This window comes from Thermobia domestica, chromosome 3 (assembly GCF_964235325.1).
Source record: "Thermobia domestica chromosome 3, izTheDome1.hap1.1, whole genome shotgun sequence".
NCBI lineage: Eukaryota > Metazoa > Arthropoda > Insecta > Zygentoma > Lepismatidae > Thermobia > Thermobia domestica.
In genome coordinates this window covers 251,704,790-251,724,355 of record NC_137456.1, presented here as the reverse complement: position 1 = coordinate 251,724,355, position 19,566 = coordinate 251,704,790, and the positions used below count along the sequence as shown (strand labels likewise).

Sequence of the window (19,566 nt, the reverse complement as noted above, 5' to 3'; positions counted from 1 at the left end):
CCAACAGAGAATAGCTTTCCACCAAACTGTCACCGCATTCTCTTGCCCGTCGCTTGCAAATATTGAATGGTATTTCCATAAGCAATATTTCTCACTAATTACAAAAGAGAAGTTAAAATCTTCAAGTCATTGTGTGAACTTTTAACACTAACGTGTTCTTATATTTCTACATAATGAAAACTTGGCGAATAAAACAGATATAACAACGAAAAAAAAAAACAATATTTAATTATTGGCAAGTAAAATAATTTTATTTCCAAATTTCAGATCTCAAAATATCTTATTTTTTTTCGAAGCGTATGAAAAAATATTGTATTTAGTTCTTATAAAATACACTTGTAGGACTATATATAGAAACAAAAAATATTATATTTAGTTCTTATAAAATATACTTGTTGGACTATATTATATAGTAACAACAATACAGAACTACTCGTATTAACAAAAACCTTTATGACCGAAGCTACATATATGACAAATACACACTGCAATTTGAAGAGCAACATTCTATACAATGATATGAACTTTAAGCTGAAAATCCAACTAAATGTAGGTTACGATTGTTCTTTCAATTTTTTCAGATGACCACTATATTAGCTATATCACTGGGTGGTTCGTCGTACATGTTACCCACATATATATATTTTAGCGATTTCTTTTCTGACAACAATATTTCCACACATTCTGGTGTGAAATGGCCGGATTCTATCAGACACAGAAGCTTCAATTCCCGTAAAATATTATCTTTTAACAGTAACTGTTGTAAAAGTTCACTTGAAATGGTACTGTCAACAATTAATACTTCTTGTAACTTTGGATTTGACAATAGGAACTTGTAATAATTCACAGGGAATTCGCCATATGCCTCTGCACTCGCCAGATACAAGGTCTTCAAGTTATTCATTGGCAATAAGTCATTCACATTTTCTAACACAAGGCATGAGTCGATTCCCAGCCACTCTATATTTGGACACAAACTGGCAATTGCGTTCATATCAATGGCTGAAATTGCTTCTAAATGCAGAAGTTTTATAATAGGCCCATTTTGCTTTAGAAGAGGCAAAATACAATCATCAAATATATTATATACTCTACCAGGATATATGTGTAACAAAATCAGACTCTCAAGGGCATTGAGTTTTAATAATGGTACTAGGTTCTTACATAATGGTCCATACTCAAAAACTATTTCTACAATTTTCATACAAGGACACAGGCACGCAACCGCTCTGATGCAATTTGTAAAATAATTATTCACAAATTCCTCAGATTCATCCTCAGCATACACTTTTAACGACTGTACAAGTTTCCATTCTACAAGTTCAATGTTGACCAAAGTGTACTGGGGAAGGTTGCTTCCACGCTCCTGACTAATTCTGTGCAGTGCCGCACCAACAAGAGGATGATTCAGAATTCGTAGCTGCGGTAAACTGTCCAAAATAACACAAAGATAATTCACTGGAACATTAAGGGTATAAACATCAAGCATTTGAATCCAATGGTTTTCACTTGAAAGACATTGGCTGATAAAGCCTGTGTTGCGTTTGTTGGACAATAACCTACAAAATAAAATATTATATCTATCTATATACCTATCTCTCTCTCTCTTTTATATATATATATATATTGACAAAAGAATCATGTATTAATAACAATAATTACGTCTAAAAAACAAAATTACAAATGTAGATACAGTGCGCTTCAAAAAGGCACTCCGAAGTGGATGCAAGTACTTGTTATGGTGAGAAGGGGTCTGAATACATTAACTTTTCTTTTTGTGTATGCTTATGTTATGCAAATCCCCGACAAAGACAAGAACAAACCTAGACTAACTTTCTACTCAATAGAGACGTACACTGGGCAATAAAGGAAACTCGCGTTACATTGTACAGGAAACTCGCGATCTTGTTGTGCTCAAAGATCGGTCAGTCTTCTGTTGAGTTCCTAGTTATACAGGTGCAAGTTACAATGTTAAAAATGGAGCAGCAACTGTTTTTTGGTTGAACACGTATCTCATGTGAATGACAATTATAGAGAGCATGTAATACACTGCTCGTTGAATCGCTAAACAGTATTAGGATCGACTTAAAACTATTAAAAGTACTGAGGGATATTATCACATGTAATTTTTCCGTCCCGTTTTGCCTTGTTTAGTAGGAGGAGATGATAGAAAACATTCCTTGTAAGAAAATGTTCCCAAAAAATTTAAAATAAAATTATAAGCGCAAAGCAAAATTAAGCTCGATTGGGTAAATCCTGACAATCGTGCTTTCAAAAGATTTCAGAAGTAGCGAAGGGAGTAAATGCTGAATCTGTTGGTTTAAACCTAGTGTCTAGATCGTCTGCCAAACATATATTAGCTTCTGCAATCAAGATTTTGTACGCAAATATAGAAACCTAAGTAGCATGCCCTTTCAATAAAGTTTCCGTGGATGAATGAGTAGGGTGAATGATTACAAATTTGCAAAGCATTTTGATACCGGATCGAATCCCATTCCCTTTCCTTAATTTCTTTGAGGGCGTACTAAGCAAGAAGGTACGATATACCCACAAGTTTGGCTACGAGGAAGGATGATTCTTTTTTAAATATATAAATTATATAAGTTTAGGTGCATGAAATATGAATACTTCCAAAGAATAGCATGCTTATGAACCAAAACCATACCTTTCTAAAACAGACAGGAGAGTGAAACACTGATATTAAAGTAATACAGATGGTGATCAGAAAAATGGAAACACCTGAACGAAATTGCAACTTACCAGATTAATATGGTGTCGAGCCACCTTTCGCCTTCAAAACAGCCTTGATGCGACGTGGGATGGAGGCATAGAGGTCGTGAATGGTAGCAAGTGGAATTTTACATCATTCCTCGTGCAGGGCATCGGCCAGTTCTGTGTGAGAGGATGGAGGTGGAAATCGTCGCCGGAGTCGTGTTTCCAAGACGGACCACAGATGTTCAATTATGTTGAGATCTGGGGATTGGGCGGGCCAGGGGAGGTGTTGAACTTCATCCCGATGTTCCTCAAACCACGCTGCAACAACGCCAGCTGTGTGAATGGATGCATTATCATCCTGGAAGATGGCGTCATTGTCCGGGAACAACATCCGGACCATAGGATGCAAGTGGTCTCCTAAAATTGCGACATAATCGTTGGCAGTGATTCGTCCGCTAAGTGTGACCACAGGACCCAATGAAAACCATGTTTCACAGTTGGGCGGAGACACTGCAGATCATAAGCTTCTTTGGGCGTTCTCCATACATAAACACGGCCCTTGGTTGGGAATAGGGTGAAGGATGACTCATCCGAACATATCACACGTTTTCAGTCCTCAATGGTCCAAGTTGCATGGTCGCGGCACCATTTGCGGCGTGCGAAAGCGTTATGGTCCCTGATGAGCGGTTTGGCCCGTGCAACACGACCCCGTAAGTTCATGTCATGTAATTCGCGGCGGACTGTGATTGTCGAAACAGGGTGGGGGAGGTGCTGATGGAGTTCCTCCGTCACTTGCTCCGCATTTGCACGATGGTTCTGCGTGACAATGCGCTTTAATACCCGGCGTGACCTGTCACTCATGATTTTCTTCAGCCCACTGTTCCGCTTCCCCGATGTGGTTTTCCCGTATGTTGTGTAGGCCGTAATCACCGATACTGTCCCACGCAACACACCTAACACAGTAGCCACTGCCGTCACACTCACTTCACATAACTGCGCACCAACAATTTGCCCTCTTTGAAACTCTGAGGGGTCTCCCATTTTACACTACCTCCGTCTGCTGCAGCCACTGGACACTACCTCCGTCTGCTGCAGCCACTGGACACTGCTGTTCCACTGCGCCTGACGTAGTATGGAGACCGACCTAACACACCACCACCAGCGGTCCGGCGCTGCGGGCGCCACGACACCACTGCCAACCCATACATCTGACGTGTTGCCAACTACAGGTGTTTCCACTTCTCTGATCACCATCTGTACATTGATAAGGCGTAAGCAACCTTTCTCTTCTAGCGTGAAAACATATGAACAATATTTCGTTAACTTTCTTGGGTTACAGATCAACTTATGTGTCGGTGCGTATTCTTTCACTAAACATATTTTTAAAGTTTACTACTATTCAGAATATTCCTAACCAAATTGAAGCGAAAAATTCCTTATGTCTCTGTGGCCAAGCGGCTAAAGCATATGGTCCCGCGTTCAATTAGCGCTGGAATCTAATTTATTTTGATTCATAAAGTTTTAGATATCACGTCGGCGCAAAAAGGATTGTTGAACGAACCAAAACAAACTAGTCAAACAACTAAGTAGTGTTACGAAGACTAGTCTTGATGCGTTAAAAATGCTCAACTCACATATGTCACTTTCAAAGGTGAACAAACTGAATACTACAATGTCACATTAGTCAGTAGTCTCACGCTAAAGTTAGATATTTTTGTCTTGTCTCAACAACAATTGCATTCCATGATGAAAGAAATTTGAGTCTACGAAGCGAAGAAGTAGTAAACCGCAAACTGCACCATCCGGTCATCAGGAAAGTTCTTTCCTGACAAAAGGTGATTGAAACAGACGCGGATCCAAAAATCTTTTGAATGAGGGTGCAGACGTTGGAATATATATATATATACATGTTTGCAGTGTCGGCGATTGGACATTAAAAGTGTGGGGAGGACAAGACACGATCTGAATATTTGTATATCAATGTTAGTTTTCCAGGTTGTTTCTAACACTTGGTTTTGACGAAAGGTTGTATAATAATACGATACTATTTTTTTCAGTTAAAATACCTATGTCATATTTCATATTATATTAAGTAAATTGACAAGAGCAATAGGTACTACCCCTTTGTACTCTTAAACAACGGAAGTGTAAGTATAGATTTGATTCCTTGCTCATGAACATCTTAAAATTCTGTCTGGAAAATCGTGTGATCAGATTGTTATTTCATAACAAATTTACAAAACAAATAAATAGAAAGGATAATATTAATCATAGTAAATGAATAATGAGGCTTGTTTTGTAGAAGTTATATTGAAACTGGGAATTAATGAACAACTTATATTTTTAATTAAACATAATGCCATTAAATGTATGTTATTACTCTTAAAAGAATGGAAGACAGTAAATACTACAAGCATATGCTACGACATTTAAAGAAATACCCAACTGCAATATTAATTGCTTTGAACTGCAATTAAAACGGAATTTCTGTAGCTTTCATAACTCCATGAGAAGACAAAGAGCCAATACGTATTCATGAAACGGCAAACATTATATGACATCATTTTTTTCTATGAACGAGTAATACATACAAAAATTTTACATTTCCAAATGAAACTATATACATTAAGGGGTCACTTCGAAAAAAAAGTGGGGGGCAACGCCTCTTGCCCCCTAATCGCCGCCCCTATGTGTTTGTGTATCTTTTCTTACACGGACGTGGTATCTAAACCCTAAGACTGGATCAAAATACATCAGGTCCCACCGCAAATTGAACCCGGAACTACGCACTTTAGCCGCTTGGCCACTAAGAGGCACGTGGGAGTTCTTATTTCGATTTAGTTATGAACACTGTGAACAGGTATAAACTTTAAAATATGTTCAAATAAAGAATACGTACCGACACACAAGTTGGTAATCCGTAACCCAAGGAAGTTAACGAAATACTGTTCATATGTTCTTACGCTGGAAAAGAAAGGTTGTTTACACCTTTTCGTTGTAATCTTTTAATATCAGTACTTGTCTGTTTTGGAAAGGTATGCTTTTGGTTCACGCGTATGCTATTCTTTCGAACTACTCATAATTCGTAAACCTTAACTTATAGAATTTATATATTTATTTATTTAAAACAGAATCATCCTTCATTCCGTAGGCAAACTTGTAGCAGGGGCCACGGTGGCTCAGTGGTAGAGCGTTCGCCTCTGGTGCATGGAGTCCTTGGTTGGATCCCAGCTCGCGCCAAGTGAATTTCGTGGTGGACAAATACCGTTTGCGTGGGTTTGCTCGAGTTTTTCCCGTTTCTTCCCACTTTCTTCATTCCATCATTTCATTCATTTCTCATCATCACCGTTTCCTTTAACCTAGCCGGAATAACTGTGGAACATATAAGTTCAAGATTCCATTTCCGAACTTGTGGGTATATCGCACTCATTGCCTTGTACGCCTCACAAACCAAAAATATGTTTTAACATTCTGACAAGTTCCACAAATTTTGAATTTTTCTTCGCTACAACAAAAATCCCTCGAAAACACAATTCCCAGGATTCAATTAATCGAGTTTAATTTTGTTTTTTGCTTATAATTTTATTATTTTAAAATATCTTTGGGGAGCATTTTCAAATAATGAATGCTTTCCATCATCTTCACTTACTAAATATTAGAATTTCGCCAAAGACAGAAGGAAAAATACAAGTGCGTAAAATCTTGAACTACAGTATACGCGCAAGAGTTAATAAGCATAAGTGTACATACAATTTATCAATCATCAATCTTTACTTCATACGATGGTAAGATTGACCTGCCTTGAAGCTAAGACAAACCATTTTCAACATTTACTGTGGTGGAGTGTTTCTATGTTAATCGTTTTATATTGGTGAATAACGAGAACTGATTTCTGAAGTTGGGTGAGAATTAGTCGTACATAATGGATTAACTTCGTCTAATAATGGATCAATTACTCACCTAATAGTGATCTTTCTAATTTTTCTTCTGTATATTTTGATTTAGTCACTCAGTCACCCTTCTTCAGGCCACACAAAACCTCAAGTAGTTTTTACATTGTATTCTTGTGCCTCTACGATGACAATTCAACATTCATTGTAAATGTTTGAACCTTACCGTTGTCTGTCTTTCCCAGTGGTATAGCTATTTCTGATTTCCAACACAAAACATTGTCATAAATATTTTAACATTAGTACATTAACAATTTTACTAACACCTTTTTTATTTATATTTTTAGTCTCTTTTCCTGTGGTTTGTTCTCAAAACAGCATACTACCATAACCGCTACATAGACATTTATTAAAACTACGTATACCTTAATGAAAGGAGGAAGCAATTGATTTTGTACACATCAGATCCTATGTAGGTGCGAATTCAACAACACACTAAGTGTGATTAAGTGAATGACTGGACCGCGATTCGAACCGGGGATCTTCGGCTTACCGTGCCTAGGTGTTAACCACTACGCCACCCAGTCAACTTCCCAGAAGAGCCACACACTCTCTCACTCTTTAAGTCGGTGTTATCCACTCAGAGCACGTGGCTTGTACCACAGCCTTCTGCTGGCTTGAACAATCTAGTATCTATAAATTGAGAACACTTCCTCCTCTCATTAATATGTATCAGGGGTTTTCAAACTTATTTTCAGTTGAGGTTCTCCTCAACTACCAAAACCTGAACGCGCCTCCCCTGTCAAAAATGAAATGTGTCAACAACATAAATATGTGTCCTTAAGAGAAAAACTATCACTACGATTAACTATGTTTTATTTATTAATCACTAATGGAAATATCTAATTACATTGTACGCACTGATTGTACCTTTTAATGTTAACAGCCGGTGTTAATAATTATAAATTGTGATAATTCAGATATTTATGTTAACACTGAAACATACAAGCAGGGAGGGAATTAAGATAATAAAAACCGACACATTTAAATGTTGAGTAAAGTCAGTGGGATGTATGACCTTATTTTGAGTCAGACAATTTATTAAATCTCGGCAAATATCTTGAAATGGCACGATTCATCTCTTTCTGGAGATTTATTTTTTACCTACATTAGGATTTGATCACCGCCATGGCTAAAAATCCGGTTTCGCAGAGATACGAAGTTCCAAAAGGAAGGAGCAGTCGCAAGGCCTTCTTACTTAATTTCGGATACTCATTCTTCACTGAGCTCCAAAATTCAGGCAACGATGCAGAGATAAATTGGTCTTCAATGTGCTGTCTGAAGAAAGATCAATAAGCTTTTCTCTTTCTCAGGTGGTGAAATTTGATGGATCCTCTGCGTTGAATGGACCCACAACCCAGTTGTGCTGTGTATCCTCTGGAAAGTACTTCTCGAATTTGATGTTCCTCAAACACTGATTTGATTTCTTCATTTAGTTGGTCCCCGGTTTCTTGTAACAACTTGGTTAGTGTAGGAAAGCAATCACTAATATTCGCATCTTCAAAGTTACTCTTCCAAAGCAGCAAATTCGTTTTGAAGCCTGGCATCTTGTGTGACAACTGCAAAATGTGTATCATTCCCTTATAAAGACACATTGAAAACATTCAGTTTCTCAAAAATATCACAAAGGTATACCAGCTTCTGAAGAAATACAGAATCGATTAAATTTTCAGCACTGGGATGATTTTCAGCCACAAGATACGAGTACAATTCCAGTTTTAGTTCAAAAACACAGAAGATTACAATACCGCGAGACAACCAATGTCAGTTGCAATAACACAGGAGAGAAGTATGCTCAGCTTCCATATCAACACACAGTTTTGAAAACCTGGCTTTTTTGGGGCGACTTTTGACGTAGCTCACACTTCTATTACTAATGGTAGTATGTTGTTTAAGTCACAACTGAAATTCTTGGAAGCAAGAGATTCCCTGTGCGTAATGCAGTAAGTCCAGAGTGCATTATGGGCTTTCTTACGTATGAGAGCTTGATAACGTCTTGACATGGATAGAGCACCGTCTGTGCATATTCCCATACATTTTCTCCAGTCCAGTTTGTTTTCTTCCATGAACTTGTCCCCAGTTTCGAACAAATCATTTGCTGCTGTTGAAAGTGCGATATTCTCACAAAACAAAAGATCCAAGAATTTATGATTTTCAGCTATGAATCTCACACAGCAGATCAAGTTTGCATCGCTGTTACTATCAGTTGCCTCATCGATTTAAATCGCGAATTCTTTCCTCCTTAGTTCCTGGATTAACATTACATTTACATTATCGGCTAGGTCACTTATTCGACCACTAATTGTACTATCAGACAAAGGTATACTTTTCAGTTGCTTAGCAGCAGATTCACCTACCATAATCGAGACCATATCAATTGCTGCCATTGCGAATCAAACCACAAAAAACGTCCTATTACACTTAATGTAATTAACACAGATGCCTGCACATAAAACACTTGCAGCTACTTTCTTACTGTTCACTGTCAGAACAACGTAAATTTTGGTATCTCTTTCTTCTCAGAGTAGCAAAATACAAAAAGCAGACAAGCTATGGCAACGAAAGAAGGAATAACCAAGTTGAACTGAATTCGACCAATGCAAATAAAACAAATAAGACTATTCGTGAATGGTGGTAGTACTTTAGAAAGTATTAGAACTCAAGAATCGTCCCAAAAATAATAATAGAACATTAAGAGAAAGAAAAATTCAGATAACATGGCATCACGAAAAATTCCAAAGACATTTAAGACGACATACGCATTATTCTATAGAGATAAAAAAGTAGAAGATCGTTAGTGGCCATGTAACAAGCACTATACATGTTTAAGCCAGAGGTGAAAAGGTCATTTCTGATCGTATGTGGAACAGAGGAGATACAAAGGCTTAGTCCACTATGTATTATTAAAGAAGAAGGGTACAGATTTATGTATGCGTGTTGCATTATTACTATGTTTCTTTTCAGAATCTTTTTTAAAAGTTCTCGCACTTCCCTTGACAAACTTCTTTGCCTCCCCAGGGAGGCGCGCCGCACAGTTTGAAAACCCCTGATATATATATATATATATATATATATATCTGAAATTACAACCATCAAAAAGTGTTCTCATTATATGGACACTGGATTGTCCAAACACAGCAGGAGGATGTGGAGCACCAACTACGAGAATGAGACTGTGGCTGTTCTGGGAAGCGGACTGGGTAGCGTAGTAGCTAACGCATCGGCACGATACGCCGAATATCCCGAGTTCGAGTCCCGGTCAAACATTCATTCACTTTTTCACTCTTTGTGTGTTAATACGTATATATTGTAGTCAGATCAAATTATTTTTCAATGTGTAGCTGAAAGTACAGTTCTTCTTAATTTTTAAAAGAATTAAATGTCTGTAACTCATAGAATATGAACTAACAAAACAAAATTAACAAAAACATCAAATATACTAATAACACCTGTGTAAGAGTTTTAGCAATGTAACATACCTTGATCAAAGACGTTATAAAAGATTCATCCAAGAATAACAACTTAAATATAAACAAAAATAAATAAATAAATAAATAAATAAATAAAATAAAATAAAAGGAAGTCACGCACATTTACCCACAGCCAAACAGGGTTTCCTCTTCACTTTTTACATCCACATATACAAATCATAAATTTTTAATTAGGAGCTCATCACACTTTCCCCAATTATTTGTACACATGTTCTGAATTCTCGACACCTGCACATTTGACAATGTACCCCGCGTTTATTAGTTCTTTTTTAAATCCAGTTCTATTTGATACCCCGCTGTATTCCATAAATCATGAATTGTAAGTCCGCTCGTCCAATTCATCAATATCTCTTTGTCATGTTTCTTAATACACTGAGCTTGTTTACAATTCCGTATCACATTTCTCTTTTCTCTCTACAGCCCTTCTATTGTTTCACAATCTATTTCATGTCCTGTTTCTTTGACGTGCTTATACATCGCACTGTTCTCTCTTCTTAATTTCGTCTTCTTTGCATTGCCTTATCGTTTCTTACAATCTCTTTCCTGTTTCTCCAATGTATTTCCTATTACATTATCTACAATTTATTCTATACTATTCCTTCCTCTTCTGTTTTTATCTCATTTTCGTTCTTCTTTCTATTTTCTCTAAATCTAAAATACTCTTCCCTCCTTTTCTGTATGTTTTACTCTTCCATTTCTAAGCAACGTCTTAAGAATTTTTGTTTTATCACCTAAACATTCAATTCCGAAACAACTACTTCTTCTTTTTATTCCTTTTTGTCTCCTTAATTTCTTTCTTCTATATTCCTTTCTTAATATTAATCGGTCAAATATTTCCATGTCCTCTTGCCTTCTTCCGTCGTTATTGTCTATCATTTCTATCCTTCTCTTGTTACTTACAAAATTCCTTTTGATCCCTACATCTACGTCATTAATTTTATGAAAATGTATTCCCGCAAAGAATTCCTCTTGCCAATTTGTCTTGAAGTTTCCACGACTTTCGATCGTAAAGACGAAGTACCATCTATAAAATTTATCTTATATTTCTCTTTGATATTTTTTGTTCATCCGCAATTCTCTTAATAATTTTTTACAAATGTCTCCTAGTCCCTTTACACATTCGCACTCAATCGTCTACATACCTACAAAATATTCTAAGATTCTGCTCCTACATCTTCATTACGATTTCTGCAAGTACCGAACTCAATCTCGATCCTATGCTTAGCCCTATTTATTGTCACCACTTTTTGTCCTAATATACACACACTATTCTCCCAACTCAACTTCAGGACTTTTATTATTTTTTCCTTTATCCAATTTATAATAGTGTTATGTTTTTCTTCTTCTTCCACTGTCTTTAAGACGTACTCTTCATGTTTTGGTCGGTTTTATTTTATTAATACATATTCAATATTCAAAAGCTATAATAAACAATGTGCAAGTTAAAAACGAATAACACTATATTACGTATATACAGGGTGAGTCAAAAGTTCTCGGACACCCTTATAATTCGAAGCCGAAAAGGAGCAAGTGAAAAGTGAATATAGCAGCTGATATTGGATGAGGGGCTGGAACTTTTTTGGGGTGTATGTCGATCATGGCCGCCATCTTGGATTCAAGTCGAATTTTTTGAATGAGAACGTGCATATGGCATATTAAATAACATTAGCTCGAACTCACGAATGCAGTGGTGTTTTTTTTTTTTTTTTTTTTTTGTGTGTGTGTGTGTGTGTGTGTGTGTCAATGTTGGAGGGTTCGGGAATTGTGAAGGCCAAAAAAATGGAAAATGACATTGAAACTGATATAATCTCTCTTTGTTGCAAGTGATCTCAAATGGGTTACACTGACAATCTCTCTCTGTTGCAGGTGATCTAAAATGGGCTACACTGACACTGGCAGAATCTCTGTTTGCTGCAGGTGATCTAAAATGGGCCTGACAATGGAACACAAGGAGGAAATCATCCTTATATCCGGAAAACGCAGCTACTGAGCTATTGCAGATGACTGCAACAGACGGCACCCGGACAGAAAACCGGTATCAAAGAGCACGTTCGCACAAGTGACCAACAAATTCCAGGAGATTGTTGAAGACAGGTCACGTAGTGTGCGACCAAAGACAGTCACCACTGAGGAAACGGAAACGGAGGAGAGAGGATCGTTTGTGAGAAGTCCTAAATGCAGTATCCGTCGTGTGTTATTGGAATGTGCAGTAAGCCAATCCTCCATGATCCGGATATTGAATACCTATCAGTGGCATTCTTACAAGCTGGATGTGCTACATACACTTAATGAGGATGATTCTGATTGCCAGTTGGAGTTCTGCATGTGGGATACTCGAAAACAGGAACGGGATCCCTGGTTTTCCAAGGGCATATTGTTCAGCAATGGGGCGTACTTGAATTTGAACGGAGAGTTCAATCGGCATAACTGTCGATACTGGTGTGACGAAAATCCGCACTGAGTTGAACCGAGTAGACAACATAGTCCAGAAAAGGTAGTGGTGTGGTATGGCATATGGAACACCCGCATCATTAGGCCAATTTTCATTACCAACCTCTTAACGGCGCGACAGCACCTGATGCTACTGCACAACCTAGTGTTTCCTTTTATACTGAACGCACACGGCAGCTTATCAGGGTGTCTACTAAAATTCCAAAATTAAATTTCGTGACCTTTTCTTTACCAAATCATAAAATTTCCTAATATTTTCAATGCGAATTAGGCCGAATTTTCATCCATGCGATAGAAACGTACTTTGCTTGCGATTTGGTAGCGTCTAAAGCCGACGACAGATATTTTTGGTACTGAACTTTGACGTTTTATAGAACAAAATTTTTCAATCTGTACTTACATTTGTACAGTTTAAAAAAAAACATCGTGACCCAAAAGCTAAATTTCGTGACTTTCATGATCGTTTTCTCATTTCGTGACTTTTTCGTGACCGATAGACACCCTGCTTATCTTATTTTCAGCACGATGGAGTCCCTCCTCACACACTATGGAGTTGGTATGCGTGAACGGTTAGATGCGCAACTTTCAGGGAAGTGGATTGGTCGCTGTGGTCCCGTGGAGCGGCAGCCCAGATCCAGGGCCGTAACTTGTGGGGGGCACGGGGACAACTGCCCCCCCCAGTGAAGCTCCCCGCTGTTCGAGGGGGGCCCATTTTAAGACAAAATTTTCTTACTTCATATACGAACATGAAATTATACATGAAGCATCAAACCATTTCACTACATTACATAAACAAAACAGCACACAAAAGGTCAATAAAACAAAAATGAGTCATGGGCCAATTTCAGTAAAAAATGTCTCTATTAGGGGCCCTAGAAATAATATTTATTCGTATGGCTTTGAGATCAGTCAATATTGTCCCCTTAATAAATGTCATGTATGGAACGTGCCCAAAGGCGTAATTAACGGCCCCGCAGACCTTGCCGTGCGGGAGGCCCACATGCACCGGGGGCCCATATAGAGTAAGTAAAAGAAGGAAAGAGGGGCCCAAATACGCGTATTAATGCTTGCCCCCTCCCCAGAAAAAGATCTAAGTTACGGTACTGCCCAGATTCCCTGATCTAACGCCCCTTGATTTTTATCTGTGGAGACTTTTTAAGCAGATTGTGTATGCAGAGAGAATCCGCACTTTGAGACACCCTGAGGCACGAGTCCAGCACGCCTGTGACCGACATTCTCCTCCTCCGCAGAGTGGTTGCGGTGACTACAGTTATGCATTGCACGGGGTGGCCACCACATAGAATCTGTGTTGTAGCATGCACTTAGAGATAATTTGCCAACTTTGGGCCTTCACAACTCCGGAACCCTCCAACATTGACAAGAAACAATTACACCACTGCATTCGTGAGCTCGAGCTAGTGTTATTTAATTTTCTACATCCAAGATGGCAGCCATGATCAACATACACCCCAAAAAGTTGCGGCGCCTCACCCAATATCAGTTGCCATATACTCACTCTTCACTTGTTCCCTTCCAGATTATAGAGGTGTCCAAGAACTTTTAACTATAAATTAGTAATACTACCATCCCAATCTCTATCAAGATTTCCTTTGTCAGTGTTCAGTATTGAATTTTTTCTGATGAAATAGACTTTTTTTTTTTTTTTTTTTTTTTTTTTTCAGTATTTCAGGTAGCACGGTGTAAAACTCTTAAATCCTGTACCGAGTGTTTGGTAATTTCTAGATGTTTCCAGCCCTTATTCAACGTTCTAAATATATTGACGGCGTGTTGTTTTCATATTTCCATATTAATTGAATTACAACCATTAACTATATTTGAGTTAGTAATTCGAACATTACGTTCCACTAAGAAGTGCCACCAATCTATACACTCTAGCACACATAATTATCCAAATTTTAGCCTTAAGTTGTCGGGAATGACCTAAGGTTTTGTGTACAAAGTAACTACTGACTGAAGGCTTTTCATATCCTTTTGATTAAAATTCGTTAAATCTGTAAAAAGAAACAACCAAAAAAAAATAATGCACTTGTTTTTCTGCTTTTTCGCACAGGAACTTAATTTTTGAAGCTATTGTTCCAATTTTTTCAATCAAAATTTGAAACATATTAAATACTTTCTTTACGCTGATGACTCGTTTTTGGTATACAAAAACGATGTTCATCTACAATTTCTACTACGGTATTATAAGTTTATTATGACGTGAAGATTGGTGACACTCTAGGAAGAACTTACAGATGAATTGAACCGAATTACTAACTTAGGTCCAATTTATGATTATAATCTAACAACTACGGAAATAGGAAATATTGAAACATTATTAATACATTTAGAAGGTTGAATAACAAAGGGAATGAAAAAAAAAAACAAAAAAAACTAATAGATACGGCCACTCAGTGAATGTTCTTTCCTGTATTTCTAAATTTGACCTTCAAATTACGGAAAACAGAAATAAATCACAACTTTAAAGTTGGTCTTAAACCTCCTACAAATACGGAAAGGTTACTAAGGTAATACAAAAACTATTTTGTTGAGAAAAATACTTTAAGTGGTATTTACGGAATTTTTTGTTAAATGTGATGCCACCTATAGAGGTGTGAGAAGAATGAATATTGGCATCAGGTTTACAGAATACATTAGAAAGTCCCGAGAAGACAAAGAAGTTATAACAGGTTTATTTAAACATATACAAATTACCGAACACTCGGTACAGGATTTGAGAGCCTTACACCGTGCTACCTGAAATATTAAAAAAAAAAAAAAAAAAAAAAAAAAAAAGTATTTGTAGTATATTTCATAAGAACAAATGCCAAACACTGACAAAGGAAATGTAGATAGGACTGGGATTGTAGACTTATCCATTATATCAACAAAATAATACTAAAAACTAGCAAGAAACTTCTGTTGGTTACAATACTGAATTTCTAAAAACAAAAATTAAAAATGCTTTGATTTTCACGAATAAAAATTTGAGGTTTACTTTTAGTACCGATCGGATAAATAGTTTGGACTGGGTATATACTTAGTGATTTAAATAAATGTATGTGTAGCAATCATGGTAGCATGCAGTTTCGAAACTAACCACACGAAAAAACATCTAAAAGAAGAAGAAGAAGGTATTATTAAAATTCTATTAGTGTATTAATTTGGGGAATTCACGTTTAATGTGGTACGTTGAAAATAAGACCTATCTATCTCATTGGAAAAGGCATCCAATTATAAGTTTGGAACATTTAAGATTAATGTTGAATTTCCACTGATGAGAGACAAGAATACAATGTAAGAACTCGTTGTAAGAAGAACTTAAGCTTTTGTGTGCTTGCGAAGAAGAATGGCCGACTAATTACAGGGGAAAAAAATTAGAAGGAACGTTACTAGGTGAGTAATTCGATGCTATTATGATGTGTTTCATGTACTAGATAAGTAACTGTACACCATAACTTCCATTAGCAGCATCTTCGTCAATGTAAATAAAATGTCGAACTTTCGAAAGAGATTTTATTAAATTACTAAACGAACAAGAAAAGGAACAAATTTTAGAAATTCTGCACCTTTACTAATAATAGCAACGAAGTAGTGGAAAAGCAGCCTTCATCTGCTAATTCTTCCTAAGTCACTCATGAGCAATTAAATTAAGAAATACCTGGCTAGCAGCGTATAGCACCTCCTTTTGTCTTGATGACGGCAACTATGTGGCGAGCACAGAACATAGAAGCGTTGGAATGCCATACTGATTCATGACCGCTGCACAGTCACCCACAATCTACGAAACTTGGTCGGAGCAGGGTTCAGACACGCTCATCCGTCTCGATTGTATCCCAGATGTGCTCAATCGGATTGAGATCGGGGGTACTCGGGTACCTGGTAAAAATCTTCACATCCATGAAGTGCTCATCGAGTTAGTCAGCTCAATTTGGGCTGGAATATGGTCTTGCTGTAGGTGCAAGTCACCTGCAGGGTGCTGGGAGATGAAAAAAAGGGGTGAGCATGATCAGCCAATAGGTTCCTGTAGCGTTCTCCAATGAGGAACTTATTAGAATTACCACTTACTAGTGGTCCAATTTCATCCAGCATGAACAGAATCCATGCGAAAATATCAGCAGCAGCAGCATGGATTGTACCCTATTGGTAAGAGGGATCTATTGCTGCATGTGGTTAACGACGCACTCATAACCGGATATCGGCGTGCACCAACTGGAACCTTGAATCACATGACAGGTGACCGTTTTTTATGCTGCGAGTTCCAATGGCAGTGTTCCTTTATTCATGTCACTTATTGTGTAATGCAATATGTGTTATGTTGGGTATTCAGAGGTGCCATAAAGGGACACTTGCTTGCGTATCCCATCTGGATTGTGAGCCTTTTACACGTCGTTGTTGTCCGGCATGGAGTTGACGAATGATCTGCTGAACTGTAGCCCGGCTATCCGTTTTTACCATCCGAGGTACCCGACGGTAACCCTTAACATCAAAGCATCGTACACAGTGACAGCTGAACCTGGCGACGTTGGTTTTGCCCGAATTCATGCACTCACGGTAGGTACATTTTTAATACGGTGGCCCGTGGTAAGATCAGCAGCTTCATGACATCAGAACTGAGTGATCCATACGTCTCGCCCCGGTAATTGGCCGTGACGAAATACGCTGAAGTTTTATGTCTTATCCATCCTATAGTCAGTTTTTACTCATACAGCCAGTACGATGTCTGATGTTTCCGCTGTTACATGCCACGATCTCCTATTACATTTGCCGGTCCGAGCACAGCGCCACTTCCCCAAACGGCATCTATCTCTAATGAAATTGCTCAGAAGTGTATTTTCATAATGAATCGTTGAATAATGGTGATTTCTCAAAAAAAAACCTAAACCATAATACTGTTTTGTGCCCGTTGATATTTCTCTATGGAATGAGGACAATCAGTAAGACACAAGTTCTTTACAGAGAAATAAACTCGAACCAATTGATATTTAGAATAAACAAGATGATCATTTTAAATTGCGAAACTTAGTAATTACCCAAAATAGAAGTGACAAAGTAGCAGTCACTCGTGAAACAAACAGTGCTGTGACTTATATATTTTGAAAACAGAAACAGGTGTATATTTTAACTGTTTAAGAGAAGTAAATCAGAATATACAGCATACATAAAGGAAATGATAGAAGACCTCCCGTGTACAAAAAGCAGTTAGTAGAAAAAGATAATGAAAAGAATTTCTTGGTGAAACAAACAGAGAACTTCATCGATATAATAGATGTTAACGACTAGGCAAGAGCATCTACAAATGCTAATAAAATTATTCAGTATTTTCTAAATTAAATCTGCAAAAGTAAACGGGTTATTGCAATTTTAGTCACTGCTTGTTACAGTATTGATAATACCTGTGCGACTTCTATTGAACACCACCTCAAGACGACTCATTAACAGTAATGACCGACTGTGTGTACAATTTGATAACGATTTTCATCTTCACAGAATGAAGAAATACAATCATCATATTCAAAGAATTGGACTACAATGATCTGATAAGCCTAAAATGAAAACGATTTCTTGTTTTCTCGTTTAAATTCACGTAGTATCGCTTCTATAAGAATTCCTGAAATTTCTGATTTATATGTTTGTCCACGAAACATGTCACAAAGACAACTTTCTTATTGTGTTAAGGACCAAAATACATTAGTTTAAGAATATTGAACCAACTGTAATGATAACAGCAAATGAACACGTCAAATATGAAGGAGTAGCGAAGGTGGATGTATATATTGGTATATTTCTGAATCCTAGACGAAGTTTGTCGCCATAATTTATCCTAAGAACTATTGAACTGTCTTGCAATCGCGACATATGATGCGGAATTTTTCTTTACTGAACAGAATCAAGAGCTTCAGTTAAGCTGTAACTACCCTTTTCCTCGGCGACTGCATTAGCTTTGAACATATGCAGATTCAGTTTATCCCTCCAGTGAGGAAGACTAAGGGAGTTTTGTATCTGCGTAGTTTCATAGTATCTACTGAAAATATATCCATTATGCGTTACAATGTATTTTTTATAATCCATTGTTAAAAAAATAAGGAGTCGTCTTGCATTCAGAAACCTACGATATATTATATATATATATATATATATATATAAGTACACACAAGGCACCAAAAAAAGTAGCCCAAAACTATGACACAATAGAGTATTTTCAAACAGACCACGCACATTTTCTTTTATTAATAATTACATATTTTACTAGCAAAAATGTTTCACTGCTATTTGATTAGATATACGTACCTACTTGAGAAGGGGGACAGTCAAATGTGGACAATCGTGAAAAGACATCAGTGAGATACCAACGTTATTCTACATCAGTCGTTGCAAACTATGGTGTTTTCTCAGTTCTTGTGTAGGCTCAACTGAATTGTTACCTATTAACAGTTCACTCGTAAATGCCATGGTCTATTGTATTGGAGCATGTCTGGCTGTAGGACTTTCAAAGAGGGCACATTGTTGATGTTTAGCTGGTTGACGCGTCTAGTCGCACGTATCCTAAGGAACTGGACTTCCAAGCAATGAGCACATATATGGTTAGAGTATTTGAACTTCACTTTATTCCCATCCACAGAATGATTATACGTTTAGCAAACACTGTCAGAAGCCAACAATTTAGAGCAGTGGTCGGCAAACTATTTTAGGAAGGGGCTGTAGAAAGAACTTCAGGTGGCCTAAAACAACAGTGCATCACTCTCAAATTTTAACATTCCAATATCTTGGATAAGTAAATAACTTCTTCCTAAAGCTAAGCATGCGAGCATTGTGCTATATATGTGGGTTGCCATATCCTGATATTTTGCAGTTCTAATTACTGTACACAGAACCATCACTGCCAAGCTCTAAAAGTCCATTTTGTGGGCACGTTCAACTAAAGGCACACACATAGTTACCTATAAGGTAACGGAATG

At 37.4% G+C, this 19,566-nt stretch overlaps 1 protein-coding gene across 4 annotated transcripts in view; it reads right to left on the bottom strand.

Annotated features, from left to right (window-relative positions):
* Nucleotides 1–216: 216 nt before the first annotated feature.
* Nucleotides 217–19,566, bottom strand: part of LOC145681014 (uncharacterized) — a 172,965-nt gene continuing 153,615 nt past the window's right edge. For 3 of the 4 annotated variants that reach the window (XM_081752288.1, XM_081752289.1, XM_081752287.1), the window contains one exon: nucleotides 217–1,559. In XM_081752288.1, coding sequence (XP_081608414.1) covers nucleotides 578–1,559 — 982 coding nt within the window. In that variant the 3' untranslated portion in view covers nucleotides 217–577. The remainder of the gene's footprint in view (nucleotides 1,560–19,566) is intronic. The other variant, XM_081752294.1, reaches the window with a different exon arrangement.